Source organism: Amia ocellicauda, chromosome 5 (assembly GCF_036373705.1).
Source record: "Amia ocellicauda isolate fAmiCal2 chromosome 5, fAmiCal2.hap1, whole genome shotgun sequence".
In the NCBI taxonomy this organism is placed as follows: domain Eukaryota; kingdom Metazoa; phylum Chordata; class Actinopteri; order Amiiformes; family Amiidae; genus Amia; species Amia ocellicauda.
This window is the reverse complement of record NC_089854.1, coordinates 32,802,115-32,829,045: the sequence shown is the minus strand read 5'-3', so window position 1 is coordinate 32,829,045 and position 26,931 is coordinate 32,802,115. Positions and strand designations below refer to the sequence as shown.

Below are 26,931 nucleotides of genomic sequence, written 5' to 3'. Positions count from 1 at the left end.
AATGCCATGCAAAAGACTTCTTGCCATCAAGAGTCACAGTCCTGTCCCTTCTGACATGCTTTCCCTTAATTAGTCAACTTCCAGTTAATCGGATGCATCGGTTTGCTTGCTCAGATGTCAGCAAAGACCATCTCTGTCAAAGATTGTATTGTAAAATACTCAGGCTCTGACAAGACCTTGATTGTCTGCACACTTAATCCAGTCGGCACATGTATGAAATTGTGGGGGTTGTAAGCAACGGTAGACAGTGCCTGTGTCTCCTCGGCCCTGACAGACGCAGCAGTATTTCCTGGTTTGTTTCCTGCTGAAGTTCAGTCTGACGATCGGCGCTTACCTCGTGGGCTTCGGCTTCACACTTCAAGAATTCTGTGGCAGGAATGGCACCAACTCCACCGTCAACTGCTCCATCATGGTTGCCAGGTAAGGGCTGCCTCCCCCCGCCGCAGTCTCTCTGAGACGTTAGTAACTCCTAGACAGTCTTCTAAAGTTATCTCTGTTCCCAAACCAATTGGGAATGCCAGTGTGGCTGAATATTTTTTATATATATTTTTTTAATCTAAGCTACACAAGCTATCTTCTTCTGAGTTGGACTGAATAGGCGCTGGGGAGCTTTGTGCTTACACAAGGGGCGCTATAAAAAAACAAAGCTGTATTGTATTTATTGTATGTATAAATGGTAAATATATTCATATTTGTTTAGGATTTAGAGGGTACAGAATAGTAGGAAACTGGGTGAGTAATTCAAAATCACAGTATATAGCCCATTGCACCTTATAGAATAGAATGATCTGTGCTGGAGTGTCAGGCAGCCCTTCATAACAATGTGTGGGTTCTTCACAGCTCTGACCCAGGGGCCCCCAAGTGGTTTGGGGAACTCTCAAACGGCCTGCTGCTCATACAGAAGGTGATGGCGGGGTTTCTGGCTCTGCACACAGGTATGGCGACACTTCGACACACTCGCCGCTGGTCACTGCAATGATCCACAGCTGATCTACCGATTCGTGCCTCTGTCAGGCAGTGTGCCTGGAGCCTACGCAACTCGGCCACAGAGTCCAGAGATCGGTCTCCTCCAGCTGTGATTTGCATGGAAGTGCCCCTTCCCCCATCTCTTGCATTTCTGATTGTGACTCTCTCCCCCTCCCTCCATCTCTCTCTGGTTCAGTGGTGATCTCCCTCAGTCACGTCCACCGCTCCAAACCCCTGTGGAGAAAGAGTCCCTTCAGCAACACGTGGTGGTGCCTGACTGTTCCTGTGGTGTAAGTGTCTCCACTCCCTCCTCGCCCTCTGTGCACGTGTGTGTGTCTGCCTCGGCGTCCGTGTGTCCCAGTGTGTGTTGACAGCCAGCGCTCCGCATGCGTGGCGTTGCCGTCCCTTGTTACACCCTGTTTTATTTGCTGTGGCTTTGACTTCCCATTCAGTCAGCTTTTTACAAGTGTTTGCAAAAGATGTTTGTAGTGAATTACATGTGGTGGTGCTATAAATGGGTGTAAATACCTCTTTGGTTGGGGATCTAGAGGTTTTCTGTTCTCACTGCAGAATCTAGTGTTAAAAAAGGCCCAAGAGAGAAAACATAAGGAAGGGTCTGACTGCGGGGGCTGCCTGTGTTAATGGGGGGATTCTCTGTGTGGCCGCAGGTTGCTGGGCCAGGTGGTCCAGGCGGTGGTGGATTTCCAGCTGTGGAAGAATCAGCAGTCGCCTGTGACCTTCACCCTGCAGGACATTCCCCTGCTGGTGTGGCTGCTGGCATCGCTGTCCCCACTGCTGGTGGTGCTGGTGAACGAGGTGGTCAAACTGCATGAGATCAGGTACTGGGAGAAAGAGGGAGAGTCTGACCACTGAGACATGCCTGAGGAACAGTGGAGACCACAGCAGGGCTGTCTAATGCTGTATTTTAATGCAACTTCATATTCTCTAGTTTAAATTGGTCTCTGCTTTCTTTCCCCTGCAGGGTACGTGTGCGATACCAGAAGAGGCAGAAGTTACAGTTTGAGACCAAGCTGGGGATGAACTCTCCCTTCTGAGGAGCTCCGATGGGGAGGGGGCCCTGCTGTGGCCGGAGGGAAAGCGGCAGAGCACCCCAGCACTCCCCCATCCACCCTGCCTCTTTACTGGCACTGCGGGGCCCCACGTCCGGGCTCCTAGCAGGCAGGGAGGTGATGTGCCAGAGATCTCCACCAACCAGCACTTACAGACTGCCTCGGCATTCTCCCAGCCCAGTGAACACTGATAAAGCAATGTCACCAGACAGAGACAGAGGCGGGTTAAAGTGCTGTTCAACTTTCTTTTTAATGATATTTAAGTTGTTTTTCAGTTTGTATTTATTTTATTTTTTTAACTTTTTAATTTCAAGAAAAGAACCCAAAGCATTCTGACCAAAATAGTTTTTTTTTGTGTTTTTTTGTTTTTTTATAATGGTTCAGAGAACACAAAAGTCAAAATCACACCCAATTAATTCTACAGAATGTGTTTTTAGGGCTAGACTGTTGCTTGATAACCGAGTCTTGGACTGGGTGGCTTCAGAAGCTTTGGTTCCTCTTGCTGAGTCAGTTGAGTTTCCTCTCCTGTCTGTTTACAGCCCCATGGCAGGGGAACTATACAAAACTGGATCATGGGCACTCCTTCTTCCTGTTTCTACTTTCAAAACCAGTCTAGACAGGATTGTAGCTGAACATGATCCTGGCAAATTGATCCATGTGACTGTGCATAAACTGGTTGTGAGATTGAGATCACCCCATATTGAGGCGAGGACACCACAAAGAATACATCTAACTGTAAAGATGGATTTGTTACTTGCCAGGTGCTTATCGTAACCCACCGTGTTTCAGTCTCATTCATTGCCACGGTGTAGAAAAGGATACTGCCAATAACATGAACATGTCACAGCATTGGTCATTGAAGACTATAGCAGGCAATAGCTGAAGAGGTTTGAAGGAAAAGCAGTATTTTTTTCAATGTGGCTTAACCTTGATCTCATATACTCTTTCAGTAGTGCCTGTGTAGTGAAGCATAGGCTAACCAGGATAAGGCAAAACTTAGACTAACTCAAATGGCTCTCTTAAACCTAGGCCCAATGACTTTCCTAATATGTGAATCACTACCCCTTTCATCCTTTGTATTGTAACACAATAAGTAATAGCCATCTGATGCATGTTAATGAAGAAACCTGCTTCCAATCTGTATGAAAAGGCAGGTAGAGGAACAAAGATCACAAAGCTGAAAACACAGGGCACTAAACACTGAGTATCCTGTATATAACGCCATATTTACTGTGTCCTGTTGCACTGTGGCCAGGCGGCAGTTGTACATTTAACAGAGAGGAGCCAAAAGCTTTGAAAGCCTCGATGGTCCTACAGTAAAGCAAAGTAGTCTGAGGGAACCTGTGTAAATGACAAAAATCTGAATGTTTCATTTTTGGTATCATATACCTCTCTTTTGCTTGAGATTGTACTCTGCACTGACTGCTGAAAGCTCTTCAGGTCAGTGGTCTGCAGTGTACCTGGGTCTGATTGTCTCTCGAACTTTGATATCATGCGGCCTTGTTTTTAATCGATCAGGAAATGACTTTTACTTGATGTGGACCTGACACAGTCGAGAGGCCCCTGCAGAAGGGATCCTTTAGATGATCATTTTGCACTGTACCTTCATCACAGCAGTCGGAAAGAATTTGCCAATGAGGAGGTAAAGTGCAAAGTGTCACCCAAAACACCAGTTCCTTTAATCTGTTCACTTTACTTTGCCAAGTCCGAAGTTCATCATTGCATGAGTTTCTTTCTGTGGAAGTTATTTAATTTAAGATTGATTTTTTTGTATTATTTCTGGTGCAACTGAGTTTGTATAGTAGTGTATTTGGAAGTCAGATCTGCCACTGCATGCACCTGTCAATTAGTACTGTATAGCGAGATGTTACAGCAATAGCTCTAAAACCCTTTATTTGTGCCGCTCCGCAATGTGCTTTTTATGGAGATGTTTTCTGAAGCTCTGTTCGATTTACCAGGGATGCCAAAATCAGCCTTCACAAATGAGAAGATGGAATAATGCAAAGATCAAACCCCTGAATCCTGATTTGAATGGGCTTTGAAAAGCTTATAAGTACAAAGAGCTTTCCTGTAGATGTTATTTCATGACTGTGTGCAATCTCAGCTACACATAGTGGTAAAAGACATACTAGAGCAAAACAAGCCAGTTAAGTGTTCAGATGCCACAGTAGTTAGTTTCATCTCTAGCTAGAGGCCTGGTTTGTACGGTTTGATAAGAGACAAAGCGCTGTTTCAATATAAAACTTCTCTTTGAACTTTGTCATGCAATGTCAGGGGCTGTACTGTGCTCACAGGACTTCAGGCTCCCTGTGTTACTTACTCATGCAAGCATAAATGAAAGGGTTTTAGAGCACTTGGCAGACCCCTCTCTTCCCATGGAGGGTGGGGTCCAGGTCAGGGCCCCTTGAATATTTCTACCTCTGGTAGCCGAGTAAAATAAGCTGTTTGCTTCAGCCAGTGGTCTGGAATGTGCAAAACTCCTCTGCCTTTTCAATACAGCGGTAGGTAAAAGCACCCGGTTCTGCCTTGCTTTTCCAATGGATCAGCCCAAGGATGGGGCAGTGTGAAGGGAACATACCGCTCACTTTGTCTGGTCATATCGCACCCATGCAAGGAGATGTGAAGGACCATGCAGCACAACTGTGTCAGAGAGAGGAGAGAGACAATTTTATTACAGATGTGTCACTGGCTTTTCTCTGGACTGGATGTGGTCTAGCTGTGGCATAGTCCCTCGCGTTGTGCGAAATCTAAAGTTAGTCTCAAAGGTGGTTTCCCTAACCGAGATGTGCAGTGAGCTACATACCCTCTCCTGATGACAACCATGAGCACCACTGTAGCTCCACTACCACAACCTCCCCCGGCTCTTCCCCTGTAGACAATGTGAAGGACCAGCACTGCACAATGCAGTCTTTATTTACCCCCTTTGTGTCTGCTGTGTATTCCATTGGTTTGGCAAACCCTTTGCTTTTTGAATGAGCCAAAATGCCAAAATGTTTAGTCTGAATTTGAAGCTGAGACATTACTTTTTAGCAGCATTAAATTCTCAATTAGTGAACAATCTCCCGCTATCTCTCTATTTGTAATTATGGGGGAATCCACAAAAGCAACTCTACGCATATCTCGTTTGGCACCATTGGAATGGTGGGAATTACAGGTTGATAGAAACTAGAATCTCTCCCCAGATGTTGGCTGAGGTGCACAGTTGAGCTGAAAGAGATTGAGACATCTCTCTACAGATTTTGCAGTGTACTACAGCTGCTACATCATTGAATAGCAGCCCTGGACCTGCAGAGCCACGATCCAGTCCCAGTTTTTAAAGACTGGAAACAAATGTGAGTTGCATAACCCATTAGGGATGAAGGGAAATCTGGTCCTAGATCGATAAAAGGGATTTGTTCCAAATTGTATCTACACAACCTCCTTAACTGATCAGAATAAGCAATGTTTCCACGTCTTTAAAAAGGAAAAGAAACAAACGAGTTAAAGGGTGGTTTATCAAGTCTGCTGTATTGGGGCTCTCCAGGACCATGGTTGGAAACCTGTTTCATCCTATAACTTTACCTGATGCATTATGGGAAATCCTTGAACTGAGTTATCCCTGGGACTGGTACCAAGGAGGTTATTTTGTAATATTTCACTAGACAATGGCAATCATTGGCATTGCTGAGGGTGACTTGTGAAGTTGAATGAGATGGTGTAGGTAGGAACACCAGTACCACGTGAACTAGGCCAGGTGAATAGATGGACATGTCTAGGAGATGATGTTAAGCCTCTCTAGAGGAGGTGCAAAGGTTATAAAGCAGCATTGATGGTGATGGATGTAGGGTTGTCCTCATCTTGGACTGGCTGTCCTGAGCTCTCCCTCCGCTGAGGCTGAAGCTGCTGTGCACCCATGCGCCAGAGACGGGCCCGCACAGTGTGAATGCACAAAACCCGCAAAGGACGAGTTTGCTAATGCGACAGATTTATAAAATGGTGTATATTTTCTATGGAAAACAAACAAAAAAAGGTTTGAGTGTATGTAAAATTATTTGATTTTTAAGATGATTTGTCTAAAATGTCCTGTTAATAAATATGGTCTTTTTAAAAAACAAATTAATAAAAAAAAGAAAAGTAGATTGTCTTCTGTACTACTACTGTTTTGTATTTGCTTGTCTGAAGTGTCTTGGATGAGGCTCCATGCAGGGGCTCTAAATGGTGGGTCTGAAAGGCCATAAGACCTATGATATCTAATCTACTTGGTCTCTAATGCTGTGCCCCCCCTCCCCCTAGACCTGGCTCAGATGTATGCATTTCTAAATACATATCAATCCTGTTTGCAAATATGTTTTAAATTATGTATTTGAAAAATTACTAATTGTAACTTTATGGAGGGTAATCCATGCCAAATTTAAAATAAGAAAAAGTTAAAATGCAGTTAAAAATATATATAAATATTTGGATTTATTTTATTTTTATTTATATTTATTTTGTATTGTATTTATTTATATTTTAATTTTGGCATGGATTACCCGCCATTAGTATTTGATGTAATTAAAAATACAGAAATACAAATATATATTTGATTCAGGTCTGGTGTGTATAATGAATAAAGAACTCAGTTCCATGGGGCTTTGTTTAAACAGGAATAGGGTATTTGTATACAATTGGTCTCTTGCTACAGTCCAGCTTTCCACTACTTCACTATCCCCTCTAGGACCGGACAGGAAAAAGTAAAACTACTTTTTGTATAAGGGGTCCCCTAGCAAATCCCCTGAGGCTTAAATATTAACCACAAACTACCGCTTTCCCTTTACAAAACTTAAAATAGACTAGCAAAATAAATGTTATGGCTGATCGGTGTATATGCTATATAAATTATGACCACCTGCCTAATATTGTGTAGGTCCCCCTTTTGCCGCCAAAACAGCCCTGACCTGTCGAGGCATGGACTCCACTAGACCTCTGAAGGTGTGCTGTGGTATCTGGCACCAAGACGTTAGCAGCAGATCCTTTAAGTCCTGTAAGTTGTGAGGTGGGGCCTCCATGGATCGGACTTGTTTGTCCAGCACATCCCACAGATGCTCGATTGGATTGAGATCTGGGGAATTTGGAGGCCAAGTCAACACCTTGAACTCGTGATTCATCAGACCAGGCCACCTTCTTCCATTGCTCCGTGGTCCAGATCTGATACTCACGTGCCCATTGTAGGTGCTTTCGGCAGTGGACAGGGGTCAACATGGGCACCCTGACTGGTCTGCGGCTACGCAGCCCCATACGCAACAAACTGCGATGCACTGTGTGTTCTGACACCTTTCTATCAGAACCAGCATTCACTTTTTCAGCAATTTGAGCTACAGTAGCTCGTCTGTTGGATCGGACCACACGGGCCAGCCTTCGCTCCCCACGTGCATCAGTGAGCCTTGGCCGCCCATGACCCTGTCGCCGGTTCACCGCTTTTCCTTCCTTGGACCACTTTTGATAGGTACTGACCACTGCAGACCGGGAACACCCCACAAGAGCTGCAGTTTTGGAGATGCTCTGACGCAGTCGTCTAGCCATCACAATGTGGCCCTTGTCAAAGTCGCTCAGATCCTTACGCTGCCCATTTTTCCTGCTTCTAACATCAACTATGAGGACAAAATGTTCACTTGCTGCCTAATATATCCCACCCACTGACAGGTGCCATGATAACGAGATTATCAGTGTTATTCACTTCACCTGTCAGTGGTGATAATGTTATGGCTGATCGGTGTACTACAAAAATGCATTGCTGCTCTACATCAGTAAAAACTATACAATTCAGTGGATTGCTTGGTAGCCTACACCATGTTATTCATTTAGCACTGAACAACACACAACAGCCTCAAGGATGCAGAGTGATGATCACAAGAAAACACTCAACTAAACCACTACATAGCCTATAGAACCATCAATTGCAGCACAAGCAATTTGATCAACTATATACATACTTTACCCATTTTATCCAACCCCAATTAACACAAATAAGTGCCCTGCCACAATGGCATTTACCAGGCAATGATGTAATCACTTTCTTAACTAAGGCCTGTATCACTATTACTACGGAACTACAACTCGACGCACAGGATGAAAATCCCTATTTGTGGCATTCTTCTCAACCCAGTCTCCCAAAAATGATTAATTAAAATCATACAGTACATACCAGCAGCGAGCATAACAGCATGTCAAAATAAATACATATGCATCTTACCTTAGATCGTAGATTGAATTCATTGAGAATTCAGTCACTAGTAGATCCAGCTCGCTGACCAGTTCAAAATCAACTAAGGCTCTTCTGAAACATGTGTTCTGAGTTAATTTTATATCCTTGCCATTTGAGAAAATTAGTGTTGCTAATGTTAGCAGACACACCAGAGGTGGCATTAGCAAGAGGTGCCTCACCAGACAAAGTGACATCCTTCAAAAAAAAATATATATAACTGTATAAATGGTACATTTTGGAGAAGAGCTGAGGAAATGGAGGTACCGATTTGAAGCACAAGTAAGTCAATATACTTTACAGATAATTATCAAGGTCTTTCATACAGCATCATCTGAAGCTTGTAAGCATTACCTGTGCACTTTGTTCTCATAGTCCCAAATTAAAGTGTTTGTAGACTTTGTTTACACATTTCTCCTTAAGAAAGGTGTCACTCAGTGTTCCCCTCCACAGAATCATATAACCCAGACACTGACACTTAGGTAATTTCTGTCATTTATGGCTTTCCTGTAAGAATAATCAAAATTCAAAACAACCTGAAGAAAAAAAAGCAATGCCCCCCACTAAACTGCCTAAAGCTCTTCTTTCGTGTTGTCATTAAAGTTGTTAATAGCTTAAAGTGGTCTCATTGGGGGAAATATGTAGTTTGTAATTTCAAAGCTTCTCATGTCATCGATTTATTTGTAATTGAAATTGTGGAAGGTGTGTACAAAAATATACATAGGTTGGGAAAAAACATTGCAACCTTGGCAAAAGAATAATGATGTGGAATAAAGTGGAAGGAAAACAACAAATATACTACAGTGTGAGGAAAGTCACCAAAAAACCTGAAAGCATATACTGATCCTACAGCAGAGAGAACCCACTTGAGAAAATGGAATAAGGAGAAAGAACCAGCATCACCAATGAAAACAGACCAGACAAAAAGCAGGGGAGGAAACAAACCAGGACAGCACAGACAGAGAGAGAACATAAACCTTCACAACAAGCCAAACCACAAGAACTGCAACTACTACACCCACACCAGCTCCACCCCACAGGGAGGAAAAATAAAGAGTCAAATTGAAGGAGGGAGTCTACATTACAAAGGCAATTAAAATAGAGAAATGTAAATATTATTTTATCTTTAGAAAAACAAACCAAAAAAAGGGAAGAACAAAGGTGGGAGAAGAAAAAGGCAATGGGAAGCAATCAGGAGATTGTAAGGGGAAGAAATCAAAAACAAAATTAAACAAATTAAAGACTACAAGTCCTAAAGCTAGGAAAATAAAAACCAACGGCAAAAGACTCGAGGACAGAGAGCAACCATGGGATGGAAAGATACACCTACACAACTTCACTAAAATTAACCCCCCTAAAAAATCATAACAAACCAACACAAATATCAAGACAACATTACAGAGAAAGAAAAAGATGAGAAGAAACAAAAACATCAAAACACACTGCTGCTTTCAAGACACTTCCCACACCCTCCGCAATGTCACCAGCCATGTCGGATGCTGCTTAGATGGCGCACGCTACCCAGAATACCAGTGAAGCACAAAGAACAAAGTGCCTCCAACATGGCCACCACTCAGCCAATCATCTGCCATGCCGTCATACTTCCCCATGGGTTCATGTACCTTCACGCATGCCTCACAGCCTCATGACATTTACCAATTACAACAGGCACACCCTACAAACACACAAATACAGTAACAAAATGCCACTAGTAACTTACCCCTGCCAGGTGTCACTCTGCATCACGATTCACCTCAATCCTGAAAACGGGAGCCAGTCACCTCACTCCACTGCTATTCTAACACAAACAAAACATAATTTGACACCTAACACACACCATGCACTACTGCAATCCTGTCAATGCAACCACCCCCTCATTAGTGCATACTGTAGCAGGCCGAGTATAGTAGGCGGGGCTTGAGGCACAATGTCCTTTGTTTGGTTGCTTCTTCAAGCTCTTTGTTGCTCACCAGCACACCCTCCTCGTCCTTTCATTAGCAAACTAAGACACTGGGGGAGGCAGAGGTCTCAGTTATATAGCACAGGTTGAGCTCCACCTGTGATGCATTGGATTGGGGTTATTTGCAGCAGGTGTGGACTTCTGCTGCTCTGTGAAAATGTCCATACTGCTGTCCATGGTCCTGATGCTGGGAAAGCTACTCAGGATAGACAATATCTAAAGCGGGCAGGTACATAGCAATGGTCTATGCCCTGACCTCCCATCACGCTACAAAACATTCATATCATCATCATCACACACTGCAAACCATCTCTGGCCTCCAATCCACCTTGGGATCCGCTGTCCCCTTCGATGTCTTCCTTTCGCAACACCGGCAACTGCTGCAACCGCTTTCTTCTACAGTGAAAGACGCTTCTTTTAGCTGCCCGCAGCACCCTGATCCCACGCCCATCACCACACTGCTCTCACACACAACACACGTGCTCTCGGTGCACATCAACTCAACACTTTATTATTTTTGCCCTCACTTCTGGAGGAAACACTTTACACATTTGAAAGTCATGCCATTCAAAGAGAAAAATCAACAAAAGCAAACAAGAAAAACAAACCGAAACAGTGCTCGACCTCATTCACCTTTATATATATATATACACACAACGCACCCCGGACTGAACAACCCCCTCCCCCATCATCCACCAACACAAACATTTCTCACAAACACACACCTGCCCCCCACCTCCCTCATTCAAGGCTGCTCCCGCTCACTCTTGCCAAGGCACAGGAGGCTCACAGTGGTGTGTCACGCTATGGAAAGGCAGCCGGTGCTTCCCATCCACTCCTTCAAAAGAAAAGTCACAGAGTCCAGTGCAGATGAACAGTCTTCTTTCAGGTCTTTCTCAACAGCTTGTCAACAATCGCAGTCTTCAAAGAGCTTGTGCAGACAGGCCTTCTTTCAGGTGTCCAAAAGTGCCAGGAGACCAGGCAGACATTCCCCCGCAGCCTTTCTGCCATGCCTGTGGCGTAATGGCCTCGGGGTCAGGGAGCGGACTCTGGACGCGCACCTTTGGCACCTTCCTCAAGGACCTGCTGTGGGACACGGACACTCTGCAACGACACAGATGACACTGGTCAACCGTGCCAGGCAGGAGCCACAGGCAACACAGTGACAGCCGCACCATCACATCCTACATTTCCTTGCTTTGTACTTGACACACACTCACTGTGTGTTAATGTTATTAGTGTGCATAAATACACTCAAGATATGTCACAAGACGGAAAACAGGAGACACTTCTTCACACAGAGAGTCGTCACAATCTGGAACAAACTCCCCAGCGATGTGGTTGAAGCTGAAAATTTGGGAACATTTAGAATCAGACTGGATAGGATCCTTGGATCACTTGGTTATTAATGGACACCAAACCAGCACGATGAGTCGAATGGCCTCGTTTGTAAACTTCCTTTCTTATATATATAAATTATCACCTGACTCCAGAACACTCCTAATCTGGAGTAGAACACAATTACACAACATGCACACCAACGCTTATTGCTCTTGTTCTGGCCATGTACTCAACACCATATTTACATAAAGCATTTCAGAACACAAGTGCTGCACCATTTTGCTTAGACTATTTAACATTTCACTTAAACAGGCTACAAAGTGACCATAAAAAGCATACAAACAAACAGTTTAAAAAAAAAAAAAAGTACTTTCTACACAAAGAATTAATATCCACTCATACACACCTTATTTCTTTGACACAGCACTGATTCTACAGGACTCAGGTCAGCGCTGCAGACTAACATTTTCCACTGGTGCCACTAACTTATTTTAATTGGTGACACCAGCACCTGATTTGGTTGCACTATTATTATTATTGTTTTTGCGGCATCACACAAAATAAATTACTTTTCACATTACAGTCAGAGATGCGGATATTTACGGTCATATTTTAAAAGACAAAGAATTGACATAAGGTGCAACAACATTTAATTATAAAAGCGCATTATCATTTCAAGAGTTAACACTGCATGTAAATCCCCAATACTTACTCCCTCGTTGGGAGGAGGGGGGTGATGGGGCTCGGACTCACACACAGACTTTGGGGGAGTTTCTGTGCAGTGTTATTAACTTGTGAAGTGATGATGCTTGTGCACGTTAGGTCCGAAAACTCTGGAGAATCACAAATACTCGAGTCAATGACTGAGATAATCGTAATAAATTACCATATTAAGTGGAATATAACTGGTCAGTTTATTGTGAGTTTCAAGGTGCTGGTGGACGCGTTTGATCTTAACTATCAAAACACTTGTCTAGGTTGGATTGTTTTGTTATATTAAAATGCATTAGAAGGGAGATCATTAGTTGAACTTCTATTCACGGCTTGTGTATTAATATATTACACAATGTATTAAACAACTAGGGAAATGTTTGACATGGGTTTATTTCACTTTTTGTATTCATTACACAAGCTTGTGTTGATACCATGTGCAAAGTGCCTTGTGGCAACTCTGCACAGGGTGCTATACAAAATAATAATGGATGAAAATGTACAATACCGTTTGTCTTTGGCTTTAAATGGACTGGTCTTCGATGATGTCATCCCCACTCCCAGAGATGGAGGCCACTTCTGAAAGGCAAACACAAAGACACGTCACAGTCCACACCATGCAACGCAACCTTGTCCTGCCTCCATAGCACATTGCGACTCACCTCCAAGTGCTCCCTGTTGACTGTTGATTACAATAAGCCCAGCCAGTCACTTCATTTAATCAAACTGGGTGAAAGCTCCAGGTGCCAGGCACACATTGCCACTCCCACACTCAGACCTCACCACTTGGAACCAACCCCCGCTGTGCATTCACACAAAAAGCCCCGTTTACCTGGACCACCCGCAGTCGCACCGCATGGGGTCGGAGCATCGTCCAGGGCAATCAAACTGCTGTTCTCTTGGAGGGTGCCCTCGCCATCCTTGCTTTCAGGCTCCATGGGAACATCCCTTTCTTCTCCACCATCTCCTTTACCAAACTGAGCTGCTATTCCAGGATCACCGTCTCCTTGAAGGTGTCCCTGTGTATCGCCGGGTACTTGCCTCGATCGTTCCATGCCCTCCACTGCTCCTAGACTGAAGAGGTTTTCCTGTTGTTCTGCTGGAATGCTCATTTTCACATCAGTATCAGGGTCTCTTCTGCAGTCTCTTATAATGCCAGTTTCCCTCTCCTGTCTCGGAGCAGCATCACACACATCCAGCTGGGACAAATAACCAATTACAGTTTGGACAGGGAGAGTTAGCACAGCAGTTAAAGATGAAGTTTCCCCTTCCAAATCAGAAGGGGCATCCAAATCCTCTTGGTCCTCTTGCTCTGTCCCTGCTACTTCAGTGCCAATCACGGACGGCTCTGCAACATTGCTGCCCTCTGCAACCGTCACCTCATCCCCACCTTCTACATCGCTACATCCTTTGAACTCCTCTCCCTTCTCTGCTTCAGACATCTGTCCCGGGCTCCCGTGCTCTTTACAGCCGCTTACCTTGCTCTTCTTTTCCTTCTTACTCCCCCACCTCCCTCTCTCCTCTTCACTGTGCTCCCCCCGACTCTCCTTTTTGGCCGGCCCAAGATAATCCCTCGGCTTGGCATCCCCTACCCCGTCCACATCCTGGGGCCTTAACCCTGCACTGGAGAAGCCCTGTTCTTCAGATTCCTCTCCTTCAGCAAGGCTGTAGGACAAAGTCTCATTTTTCCCTGGCTCTTCCTCTCCACAATGCACTCTGCTCACAGACAAATGCATCTCCTGTTCCATCTTGTTGAACAAGGCCTCTCTCCCACTGAGAAGGTCCAAAATTTCAGGAACTGGGCCATCTGCAGAGACATCATCCTCCAGCAGGGCGAGGACTGTCTGCTTCTCAAGAACAGAGAGCAAGAGTCCCTCCTTTTCTGCTGTTGATCTTGGGACCTCTGCAGCTGCCACCTCCTCTTCCTCCTCCTCCTCCACCAGACTATCCAGGATGGAGGGGCCCCAGCTGGAGCTGCTCCAGGAGTGGATGGTGGTCACAGAGGGGCTGGATGATGACAAGGAAGATGAGAACAGGGACGAATCCTCAGAACAGGACACAAAGTAGTAGCAGCCCCGGGGGGAATTCAGGCTGCTGTCACTCGAATCCGGGCACGTGCTCGTGGACGTATCCGAGTTAGAGATCGTGAGGATGCTGCTCGATTCCCCCGAGGAGAAGACTTCGTCAGACAGGGCAACAGACTTCAGGGCGCAAGCCACGATCTCCACAGAGCAGGAACTGGACAGTGTCACTTGGGACAGCAGACAGGGCTCACAGGATGTGTCCATCTCTCCAGAGTGGTCATTGTTGTCCCTGGGTTTTGAAGGTGGTGGGAGTTCCTGTCCAGGGACAATCCCATCTAGTGTTAAAGGGGACTCAAGGGAAACCACCTGGCTATCCGATGCTCTGCAAAAGCCTCGATTGTGAACAGGGCTGGTGGAAAGGGAATCCCTGGAGCAGCTTGTGCCCTGGCGTGTGGGTGTGGAGTCCAGGTGGCTGATGAAGGAGCCCAGGAGTAGGGGGGAGTCACCCTCCATGTCACTGCGCATGACCTCCCGGTGGACAGTGGGGCTGGAGAGACACAGATGCTCCTGCATGGTTAATGTCTCTGTCGCCCAGCTTCCGTCTGGTGCTCCTTCAATGGAAGCCCCCCGTTAGATACACTCAAACGCTGGGAACGATTCTCACTCAGAATTCATTAACAGGAGCACTGGTTCAACAGCTCAACTCATCTCACCCACTCCACTCACACAGTGATTTTGCACTGTTTACACTTTTGGAATGACGCCTAACAGCACAGTCTAACACACACAACTACTTTTCTGTACACTAATGCATCACTTACTACCAAGTGGGCAGTATACTGGTATGACGTTGTGCCATGATTTGGATTTTGTCACTATCAGGCATTTAGGCCTATATTGTTTTGTTACAGCGATTCCAAAACAGCTTTTTATTAAATCCTACAGTTAACCACAGCAGTTGTAGTCTTTTAACTCTTTAATCTCAGCACTTGTTAACCATAACACCAGCTACATGCCTTTAGCAACTTCTTACAGAAAACTACCATGCCCAGAATGCATCACTCACATAGACTTTCATCATTCTGCTCTGAAACTGCACAGAATATGACCATTAAGCCAATAAAGACTTTCCGCAGATTCTGAGCAGAAGTTGCACAGTCACATCTCAAATCGCATCTCTAATAAGCAGGGTGCGAAGGTTACATTTTGATAACAGCACTTTTTTTTCTTCTCTCAAATACAAAGAGTACTTTCTATGTAGCAATAATTGTTTTATTTTTACTTTTTACATCCTGAGTAATTTAAATATATTCATTTTTACTTTAAACTTCATTCATATACTTTTATTTATGTTGAATTTGCAGTTTTGTCACTGCAAAATAGGTACATACTCAGGTACATTCAGGTACATACTATGTCCAATGCCTCAACCTTTCAGATTTATAAGGTTAATAGCAATCTTTTGTCATTATTATTTTTTGAAGGATTCATAAAACTTAATTATGATTGTGTTTTTGTACATTGTGATATTATCATCAACCGGACAGTGGAAAATATTGTGATATTAATTCCAGTTCATATCGCCCACCCCTACTTCCAATAACACCAATCATGAAATTAGGAACTCTATCATTCTTTCAAATCACTTCACAAATACAACCACTCACATCAAACATACCACTTACATCTTCTACAGAAATTGGACAGCTGCATGACTGACATGTGCAACAGACAGGAACAAGACCCTACCTGACAGGCTTAGGCAGGACAAGCTCAGCTCCGAGGCGGCTCCAGTCACATCGTCCTACGGGGAAAACACGAGGTCAGTGTAGGGCCTGATGGCTTATTCTTACATGCCACATCAGCATAAAGTGGGAACATGGCCTATGCACACCACTGGGTGGGCTACATAGATATTATTCTGCATTCATCACTACTAGACACCGCGATTTGACACTCTTTAAAAAGGTCTCCTTCACTGCAGATTCGCCAGTTCTCACCAGCATCTTCTGCAGAGACACAGTCTCCCCCTTGTCTTGGGAGACGCCCCCCTCTCTGCTGGCTGGGTCCTGGCAGCGCACCGCGTGGCCCAGCCGCACCATCTCTTCGCCCAGGTCCAGCACCTGCAGGGGGGAGCACAGGGGAACTATAAGGGGACACGGCTTGAGTTGGAGGGAGTGCTACCAGAGGCAGGAAAAGAAAAAGACGAGTAACAGCACACAGAGACCACACACGTATACACCACAGTTTGTGCAGCAATACCACTGCAGGAAAGTGGTATTTCTAGAAAGATGTGTGATTATTTTATTATATTCTGGATGATGTCTATGTACAAGAATACTTTTTCCAATAATGATTCTGCAACATTATTTTTGTATTCTTGCATTTGTTTTCTTGCGACTCCCTTTAACACCCACTGAAGACAAGCATCTTTGGGATGCCACCGGGCAAATAAAATGCAATTACAGTGCAAATTGAACTGTAACTGGGAAATGTACACACCAGACTAAAATGCAAACAATATTTTGTCCACAACACTGAAATTGGCACCTTCACTTTCTCGTAGCACCATGAGAATACACACACGTCAAGTTTAAATCCCTAAATACTCCCCGACTGGCTCAAAACATCAGCACACATTTAGCATCCTCTTCATTAACAGTAGGAATTAACCAATTCATTCATTCATTAGCACAGCCTCAGGGAACCCAAGAAGAGCCTCAACACAGAGACACACTATCCACTGGGGAGAGTGTTTAAACAGCAAAAAGTAATCTACCATCAATCCTCAATGACAACCCATGGCAGTGCTTGCAAATGGCAACACAATTCAAAAACAATATAGCCATTACATTATATACCATTTTATTGCAGTTACTTATGAATTTGTAACCAGGATCAATGAGAATCCAGCTGAACTCTAGGCACATTTTTTTCATGGGGACCAACATGTCCACAGGGCTCAGGTTGGTACAGGCAATCGTCTGCAACTGATGACATTACAGATGTGTCGGTGTGTGCGCTCTCACCTTTGCGTTGCTATTGTCGTACAGCTGGATGTTGGGCCAGGTGGACAACCCAGTTTGGGAGTAGCTGCACAGTTTGGCCAGGAGGGGCTTCCACTGCGAGCAGTAGGTCAGCCGGTCAAACTCGTCCAGGGCTTCCTCTGTCCATGCCTCCCCTGAAACACACAAGCCTTAACCCAGCTTTTGTCCACTACGGCAAACAGTGCGCAGTGCTCGTGCTCCCACAGGCTCACACTTACCCGCTGGACACACTCCTGCCAGGCTGCACTCCATGGCCTGAAAAGGGAGGCTGAGGAAGTCACTCCTGAAATGCAAAGGGACACTGGGCTTTCAGCCATCTGCTACAGCTTAGTGTATTGTTAACACCAATTAGAAAACCCACAATGGCCCCAGTAAGATGGCAGGTTCTCCTAAACAGACTAAAAGATTTACATTTTAAAAGATTTTTAGCTACTGTTTTTAAAATAAAAACAAAGGAAGAATATGAAAATGTACAACAATTATACAGATGTCCCTACCACCATCTTAAAAAAAAAAAAAAAAGCTCATACTTATTCCTCCTGCCAGCCTTATGTATAATCTGGTCTGTTACTCACAAAATATTTTGTATCCTATAAATGTGGTCCACTGACAATTAAATCTTTAACTATGAAATGCATTCATAACCTCTTTCAAAATTTATAATTTCTCCCAAATCATTTTCTGCAGTTTTCTACTTCACTAAGCATCCTCTCTATTCTTCAGGAAGAGTCACATGATGTCCAGCATAACACCATGGGGGATGAAGGGATGGACTATTATATTGATAAAGGTTTGTCCTGTTTACAAAGATTAATACCACTGGAGCATTACTTTTTTTTTTTTTTTTAAGTCAGGAAAAGTATACATTTTGCTGATGGGGGGGTTGTTGTCCAGAGCTGGCCACAGTCTGGGATAGCGATTGTGGCAGCTAGTCTCACTCATAAATAACTCAACAACAATCTTTCAGTTTTTACCTGAGGCTACAGAGGTTCTCAAGGGGGATCTCCCCGTTGTCCCCGAAATCCACATAGTACAGATCCACCAGCCCACCAGGCAGGAAGTCCAGCACCCGCGCCCTGTACCAAGTCTCATCCTGTCTGTACGGTGCAGCCACGATGTCACCCACCACCACGTCCAGCAGCTTCTCCTGAGGGGTGCAAGCACACAGTAGCTCACACACAGTCCAGGACAGCACCTGCACGGCCACAGCAAGAAGCCTCTAAATCACACACGTTAAATGTAATTATATCATGTAGTTTTCACCCTACATGAAACTGATAGAAAATAATATATCAAAGAATCATCAGTAAATAATTAAACCAATAAAGCCATTAATATCAATCCATATAAAGAGAGCGTGTCAAAAATATCCTCTTATGTAGATGCACACAGGTACATTTTCACAAACATTTAAATATTAAAAGTCATTGTTAAAACACATCACAGTTTGGGGAACCAGGAGGGTCAAGCACACGAGTCTGCTGCTCAGTAGTCGGTCACTTACAGGCAGGGCCTGGTTGTTGTAGTAGTGGCTCATCTCGTTGGTCAATTTGTCCAGCTGCAGCGAGCGCACACCCAGGATCTGGATCCAGAAGTGCTGGGGGTTCTCCACGGCCGACACGTACACCTCCAAGTGCTCGTCGGGCTGGAAGCTCAGGTCCGGACTGGGGACTGACGGAGAGGAGCGGGACATGGCTGGCACAACACAGATCTAATACACACCATTATAAACCCTTTCATTGAGAAATGTTCCACTTGAAAGAAAAAAAACGAGCCATTAAATATCTTTATGGTTAACCACCCCCATACAATTGTTTAGGGTTTCATTTCAGTGAATACGCCTGACCTCTAATGTGAACCCAAGGCTACTTGCTTTCAAATTTGGAGATGCTCAGGGGAGAGCTCTCAGAGGAGGTGTGGTCTGTGTCAGGGCTGGGCTTTTCTTGCCCCTGGTTTCTGGGCTTGTTGGGGGCAATTGGAGGCCCACTGGTGGCGGTTGGTGCGCAATTAGCCTGCGGTCCCCTGCCATCGCCTGCAGCCCCCTGGGAGGGCGACCCCTGCCTGCTGCTCCAGCCCTCCTCCCTCTTCAGGCCTGCCGGTTGCTTCCTCTGCTGTCGCAGGGCGGAGGACTGGGCGATTCTTCGGTGGATCACTTCGTTCTCCATCACCTTCTCCATAATCAGCTCCTGAGAGGAAAACATTAAAGCACTGCTTTAGAGCGTTTACTTTATAGTACATTCCTTTCTCGGAGAGGTACCAGGGTGAACTTTCCATCATTACCAGGGTGTACCACAGTGAATATAGTCAACATTGTCAGGCAATTTGCAATCCAACTAAAAGTTTATATCCTACAGAAGCTTTCTTCTGGACACATCCATTCCCTTCTCTGTACTCCCCCTCACAACTATCAGCACTGCTAAACTGGTCAAAAGTTATGCTGACTGTCAATTTAGCGAAAGATCCTATTCCATTCACCTAAACAGTTTTAAGTACTTATATAAAGGCTGTAAAGCAAATTGACTTCCTCTGAGCCCCCTAAATATTTTCCATTAGCTACACAGAAATATCCACTTATTTTTGGACACAGGATAAACAATGAGGACCCCCAAGAAACACTTCCTTCTTCAAATCAAACAGCATGTACTACACATTTCCAACCACTTAATGTATTTCTAATTCCAATTAGTATCAGTGAATGGGCATAACCTAAAAAACACCAGCAGACAGTAATTTTGGAATTTGTACACATACAGCCTGGTACAAGAGGAACAGAAATTGCATCACTGGAATCTGCGGTGGAGAGTGAAGCTCTCCCTGTGCCCTGTCTGTGTCTCCTGCCTTTACTGTATATATGCAGTGTGTGTGGGACACGTGTGCAATTTCTTTGGAGAGCTGACCTTGGCTTTCTCCACCTCCTTCCGTGTTCCAGTAAGGGTGATGGTGCCCTTCTCTGCCAGGCTGCGTCCCCCCTTCTCTCGAGGGCAGTTTATTCTGGCCCCCGAATTCCTGCACAATGCCTTGATAGACTCTCCCCCGCGGCCTGCAATAGGTAATACTAATGTATAGACATCAAAGTGCATTACACAAGATACCTGTCAAATATACATCACATTAAGATGCAAGCATGTTTCGAGTTATGAGGTTCAACACATGGAATTGAAAGCGCTGTTCAGAATTCCACAGCTTCGTTGTGCGGTTATGAAGAGACAGATCTACAACACCACGGAAGAGGCAAGCCCCTGTACTCAACAGCCAGGCAGCGGCACTTTCTGTAGGCACCTCCCGATGAGATGTCTTAAAATATCTTTAGTCTGGAGGAAAGAAATTTCAGAGCTGGCTGTCTGCGAAGCAGCACTGCAGACAGAAGCCCCTGTACACCGCCTCCAGATGACTCATTTTGTCACTATTTGGAACAGTCATTGTTGAATGGTACAGCTGGGAAATCCACAAACACACAGACGTATACGGTCTGTTGGGCTGCTTCTTCATAATTATGCAAATCTGAGATGAAAACAAGCACAGGACTTGCACTCAGCCAGGTACTTCAAAGTGCTGGTTCATCAATACAAAGGCTGACAGCTGCCGTTCCATCTTAATTATTCCAACCCACCTTGTTGTGTGAACCCGATGTGATTAACCACTCCACGGCCCAGTGGCTCCCCAGAACACGTTACCTATGATGCGTCCGAAGGCGGTCTGCGGCACCTCAATGTGGTCGGTGATGACCTCACAGTCCGTCACCAGCCGCGCCAGGGCCACCTTGGCTCTGCACACCTGCTCAGTGGAGCCATGGATCACGAAGGTCCTCCTGGCCGGGTCTGCTACGTCAGGCTCCACTTCCACTTGGGCGCCGGACTCCTGACACAGCTGAACACACACCAACACACAGTCACTCTGCAGTGTCAACTGCCTATGAAGTATGACTAAGACATTGTGGCCTTTCAGTGGGAAATCACAAAATACTGTACAGAGTTACCTTTTGTGGTAACATATCCTCTCAGCATTGTACATGTAATCCTACATAAAGCCAGACAAGTATGCCACATAAGAGATCTAAAAGTCAAGAAGAAATATACACTTGCTTTCTTTTCTCACAACTAGAAAGTGACATTTCATTCAATTTACTGTTATCAGTACATGGCCTTTAAAGGTATACTACAATTCATAACCCATATAGCTCAGAGTGACATGTGCTGAAATATAGGAAGGCAGTACCAGGCTAAGAAAAGAGCTCCTGTGATTGGCTATGGATCTGTACACCTCCATTGACATGGTGACCTGGGACTTGGTGTTTCCTTCTCTACTGCAATCCAGCGCTGGGGAAAAAACAACAACACAGAGCTATTCTATCTGTGAAAAGGGTCAGCCCTTAAGAGCACTTAAGTCTCTGCTATAGTTTCAATACCAGTTTCTCCATTCCAATTCCATGTGCAATTATTTTTTCAATTCAATTTCTAAAATACCTATGATAGTCTATGATATCAATGGCAAAATAATTGGAATTTGAAATGGGTCTGATAAAGAGAATTGGAAATCAAAAAAGTTGAATTGACCACAACCCTGCGAAACACACACTATGAGTAGCCTTAAATTATGTTGGAGTTGGCTGGGTATCTTTCTGGGTAAGTGCAAACTTTTACAGTTTACGGAGATGTAAAGTAAATGCTTTTTACATGCTTCCTTCACCCACCACTCACAAAATTCCACAAACCAATGCGTGACAGCAGTTCTCAGCCTGCCAGTACTCATGCCCATACAGTGGGAACCTGCCAAAGTGCGGCGTTAGGAATTTGCCCTTGACGGGTGGCTGGAAGCTGCGATTTCAATCTGGGCCCCTGCCTTCAGGACACATGATGGCTTAATAAAGTGGAGATTTAGAGTTACTTGCAACATTTTAGATTTAACTTTAAATCTTCAACCTCTTAGCAGCTGAAAATCACAAACAGATTAGGAGCTAAATTAAGCTTGAATAAATTTCACAAGAGTTCAGCTGGCATCAAAGCTAGCAGAGTCTGAGGTACTCCGTTGTCTGATTTTAGCACAATGTCTACGTCAAGATATTAAAACTTACTATCTGCCTCTACAAAGGGCAGGTTCTGCATTCTCAGTTGGGTGTTTAAGGAGGAGCAGTGCAGGACTAGTGGAAAGACCCAGAAAGGGTGAGGCGCTGGCGGGCAGTGCTTACCTTGGCTGCTCTTGTAGCGGCGGTACATGAGGTACCCAACCGTGGCCCCCAGTGGGAGCCCCAGGGCCAGAGCCACCTTCTTGCCTGTGGGCTGGCTGCTCCAGCAGCTGTTGCTGGCCACTGCCATCGTCCTCAACAGGCCACGGAGACGCCAACTGCAATGACACGGCACTGTCACACAAGTGCAATCACTGGGCACTTTCACACCCCACTAAAAACACACGCTCAAGCCCTGTCACATCTCACAAGTGGCAGCTTCTTAGACCAACTCTGCTGTGTACACAATCGTGCCAATTCTGTTACAATCTGTGCTGCGTGCAGCTGATTAAGGTTACAGAAAATGTGAAGAAAACAACCAACAAAGCAACAACAACAATGACCAAATGTTAAAGTGAATACAACTTGCACTGTTATTGTCCCATTCTTGCATACGTCAAAGGCCTAATAGGATCAGTCTTAGAAAAAGCATCACAGAGCACAGTGCAGCTCCATTTTCATATTAGTGGCTAGGGCTGAAACGATTCCTCGAGAAACTCGATTACTAAAAATCATCGATGCAAATTATTTGCCTCGAAGCTTCGTTTAATCCATACTGCTCAGTGGTCACTGTTTCGCATGGATGATTATTACTGTTGGACAACACGCTTACACTGTGGATACATGAGGTAGATGCCATTTGATGGTGCGGATCGCAAAATGGAGAAAGGGAGATAAAATAGCAAGGAGCAAGGCGAAGAGAAATGCCAGAGAAAACGACAAAGTGTCCAAAGTTTGGGATCATTTTAAGCCATTTCAAAACCAAACTTGCCTACCACAATAGCACAACGTCAATCCTTCAGCATCTCAGCAGAAAGCATCCAGTCTACGCATCCAGTCCACAGAACGGACCCGACACAAGGTAACGTTAACGTTAGCATTTCAATATGATTGCTAGTTGAGATGAAGGCTAGTGAAGAATGTGCATTAATCATGGCTATATTTAATGGCTAGTTAAGAACTTAAATCAATATGTTGGCTATTTATGACGTCCCCAAGTTAGCTAAATTTTGCTTAAGAAATAACCACAGAAAATAAAATGCTGCAGTCAATTTGTGAAAGCCTGAGCTTCATTCAAGTTGTTATTATGATAGCCACACACACACCATATCTACCTCATCCAGGAGATACGATCCTGCCAGAACTTTTTTTGCCTCCTACAAATGCCACAAAGCCTTCCAAGAAGACAATAAAGGCCAACTTAAATCAATGTTTATGTATTATTATTTAAATGTATGCCTTAGTTTTAAGTAATTTGAAATTACTTTTTTTTTTTTGCATCTCAGAAAATGTTTTCTTTAAAACTGAGAATGTAATATGGCACTTAAATGCACTAAATGGGTCTAGTTTTGACAGATAATATTATATGCAATTTAAGCAATAAAAATGTAGATTTTTCTAAAAAGGAAACCAATTAGTTGTTCATTTTAAGAGACCGGTCTTTTTTCTTTTGTATATTTATCATTGCTCTTTAAGAAGGCAAAAGTATTTCTTATCCGATTAATTGATGGAATAATCGGTAGAATACTCTATTACTAAAATAAATCGATAGCTGCAGCCCTATTAGTGGCTCACTGCTGCTGAACTTCTTTCTGCTGGGGTTCCTTTTCCCTGACCAGGCATCAATAACCACACAGCTTCAACCACTGATTAGAATCAGTCCTCAGATACCAAATGAACATTTAAGGTTTTGAAGAAAAAAATAATAATAATCCTGTAGCAGTATCTAAAGCCTTAAACCAATTCACATGTTCTTATGACATTTTTTGGTTATCCAGGAGTCTGTATTGAAGTGAATGTTTGATTAAAATTAGGAAAAAATAAGCAAAACAAAAAACACATATACCAGATATTACCTGTCTCCATCCTTGCTCATGCCCCACTGATTAGTTGAAAAAGCAGGCACTCATGCATTGAAGTATGGAAATGCAATAAAATATTCTCAGTTTATACTTATAGTAAATAAACACATCTATTCTGGAGCTGGGTAAGTTTCTAGTAAGTGATGAGCAACTTTGTGGTTCTCCCTTCTTCCTAAATCATAGTAAGAAGAGTCTTGTGTGCTCCATCTCCCACAAAATACTGCATACATTTGCCCCAATACACTGAGAGCTTGCAAGAGGGGCTGATGTGTATGTTTAGAGGTGTGCAGCCCTCCTAACCTCATGCTCACAGTGGATATAAAGCAATGCACACTTCACTAGTGCCATGAATGATCCCAGAAATAACACACACCCTGTCAAACCCAAAAGTCTAAATTGACCATTGTTAAGTGTGTGTGTGTAAACAGGGGACATCTTTGTTGGTTTAGTTTTGGAATGCCATATCCCTGGTTAAGGATCATCAGGTTATCCAGAACAAACTCCCAGTAGCTTTAAAACCACTTAGAAAGAAGGCATTGTACAGTCTTCAATCTGGACTGACGAGCCAGGTGACGGGTTTCTAGTAAGTGAGCGGGTTGCGAGTCAGGGTTACTTCGGGTTATTGAAGGCTAGAGAGAGCAGCGCCAGGTCAGGACGTGCTGCGCTGCACTCATGTAGGGCTCTCACTGCGAGAAGATCCTGCCAGGCCTGTAGTTGAGAAACACCTGGGAATCGGAGATCCCCAGCTCCATCCTGCACACTTTCTTCAAGCTGTATCTTAACTGGAAGTTGAGGTACATGGGTGAAATAAATATGCATACTCTACAGAAATAACAGTACATTTAATGCATTTGACTAATGCAAAAAAAAAAATAGCACACAGGGGCTGATTTACAATCAATCACTGAAACCCATACAGCGTATCCACACAGCGTTGTAAGAGATTAAAAGCAATTTTTTCTCACTGTAATCAGAGAACAATGGAGATCAATCTTCCACTCGAAAGAGATCACAGTATTTTACAGACCAATAAAGCCTGTGCCGATCGATACAAGGATTGCTCTGCGATCAGCATCAAGGTGCAACTCTGACAGGACTCATTTCACATTAATGTATTTCAGCTCTGTATTCATCCGGGAAAATACTTCACAGTCTAACTCTACTGTGGGAATGTCATACATTATTCATATTCACTCATAATGAGCACAAAAGAAAAATAAGGTTGAGAACATTTAAGTAGGTGAAGCAACACACCAGGACAGCGAATCTGTTCATGACATCCTAATTCACCTCGAAATCCCACATTGATAAACACGACATTGGCTTGAAATGTTAGATTACCACTGAACACCTTGCCCTATTAACTTAAAAGCAACAAGATGCAATTCTACTCATTTAAATTAAAGAAAACATATACAGATGTATTTTGGGATGAAGACTTTGATGACTCAAACTCAACAAGGAATCACCATGTTTCCTGCTCTAGGTGCAGTGCTACAACATCACACACAAAAGACGTATACAAAGAGCAACAGGGCAAATGATTCAAATGATATAGTAGTGTGATGAGAATGGGGAACTGTGAAGTACACATGAAGCAAAGGACCTGATCTGATCCGATCCGTGTCCAGCACATCCGCGCCGCTGAAAACGAGTTCAGAAAGCCGGGAGAATGATGCACTTCCAAGGTGCCAATTGGACTGCACTACACGCACGGGTGTTCATTTACAAGTTATTAAGTTAATGGTGTTTGCGTTTCATTTGTATTGTATTGCACTAAAATATATATATATAAACATATTGGTGTTAATAAAATAAATGCAAGAATTATAAAATGTCATAATTCGACCCATCTATGGCCAGATGAACGCTACATGAGAAATCAGTAACAGCGTGTAATTACATGCTTAGCGAGTCAAACAGGTGTCCGGCATGCAGGCATGTTAACACCGACAGCAACTGCAAATGATAAAGCTGACCTACGGTTTCAAAACAATAACATTTTAAAATAAACGTCTCAAAATAAAACGCTACAGCCTCGTCTTCTATATAATAGACGCTACTAACGCTGCAGCCTTTGCAGTTCATTTAATGATAAAGGAATTTTATTTTAAACATTTTGCTCGGATAATAAACACGAACAGTCGGCGTTGGTCGCTGTAGCACGTTTCCCCACAGCACCGGCATTTAATGCAACTGAACCTCCTGCAACTCGTCCCTCACGGCACCACAGCGGGTAACCTTGCAGCAACACGGTCGCACGCCGGTACGTCAAAAAGACTGTTATCCTAGTCTGACATCTGCTTCCGCACGACTCTCGCATCCCCGCTCATTACCGAGACACACAATAATTAATTCAACAACATTAACCGCATGAACTAACCCGTGTCAAAGCTTCCGCGGTGCTTTCAGTCCTGTCACTACCCACTGCAAAGCCTCAGTCAACAGCACCGACGTGCCTGTGCGCCTTCCATCAGCCCTCTACTGCAGCGCACCAATGAAAAGCCAC

At 44.1% G+C, this 26,931-nt stretch overlaps 2 protein-coding genes across 5 annotated transcripts in view; one reads left to right on the top strand and one right to left on the bottom strand.

Annotated features, from left to right (window-relative positions):
• The window catches only part of tmem94 (transmembrane protein 94), a 51,965-nt gene extending 45,811 nt beyond the window's left edge, over window positions 1-6,154 (top strand). The window contains exons 28-32 of the mRNA XM_066704850.1: window positions 275-420; window positions 841-935; window positions 1,163-1,256; window positions 1,635-1,805; window positions 1,949-6,154. Of these exons, the coding sequence (XP_066560947.1) occupies window positions 275-420; window positions 841-935; window positions 1,163-1,256; window positions 1,635-1,805; window positions 1,949-2,021 (579 nt within the window). The 3' untranslated portion in view covers window positions 2,022-6,154. The remainder of the gene's footprint in view (window positions 1-274; window positions 421-840; window positions 936-1,162; window positions 1,257-1,634; window positions 1,806-1,948) is intronic.
• Window positions 6,155-10,701: 4,547 nt separating this feature from the next.
• On the bottom strand, window positions 10,702-26,931 carry tdrkh (tudor and KH domain containing). Of its 4 annotated transcripts, none has more exons than XM_066704845.1 (15): window positions 26,806-26,931; window positions 22,525-22,679; window positions 21,555-21,655; window positions 21,014-21,206; window positions 20,237-20,379; window positions 19,213-19,525; window positions 18,844-19,010; window positions 18,314-18,534; window positions 17,558-17,622; window positions 17,322-17,473; window positions 16,293-16,415; window positions 16,042-16,096; window positions 13,101-14,903; window positions 12,777-12,847; window positions 10,702-11,320 (listed from the first exon to the last, which is right to left on the bottom strand). In XM_066704845.1, the coding sequence occupies exons 2-14, from the start codon at window positions 22,649-22,651 to the stop codon at window positions 12,792-12,794; spliced, it is 3,519 nt and encodes a 1,172-aa protein (XP_066560942.1). In that variant the 5' UTR covers window positions 22,652-22,679; window positions 26,806-26,931; the 3' UTR covers window positions 10,702-11,320; window positions 12,777-12,791. The 4 variants fall into 4 exon arrangements, with proteins under 4 accessions (XP_066560942.1, XP_066560943.1, XP_066560944.1 ...); XM_066704846.1 differs by having other exon boundaries at window positions 18,314-18,486; window positions 26,806-26,927; XM_066704847.1 differs by lacking the exon at window positions 13,101-14,903 and having other exon boundaries at window positions 26,806-26,916.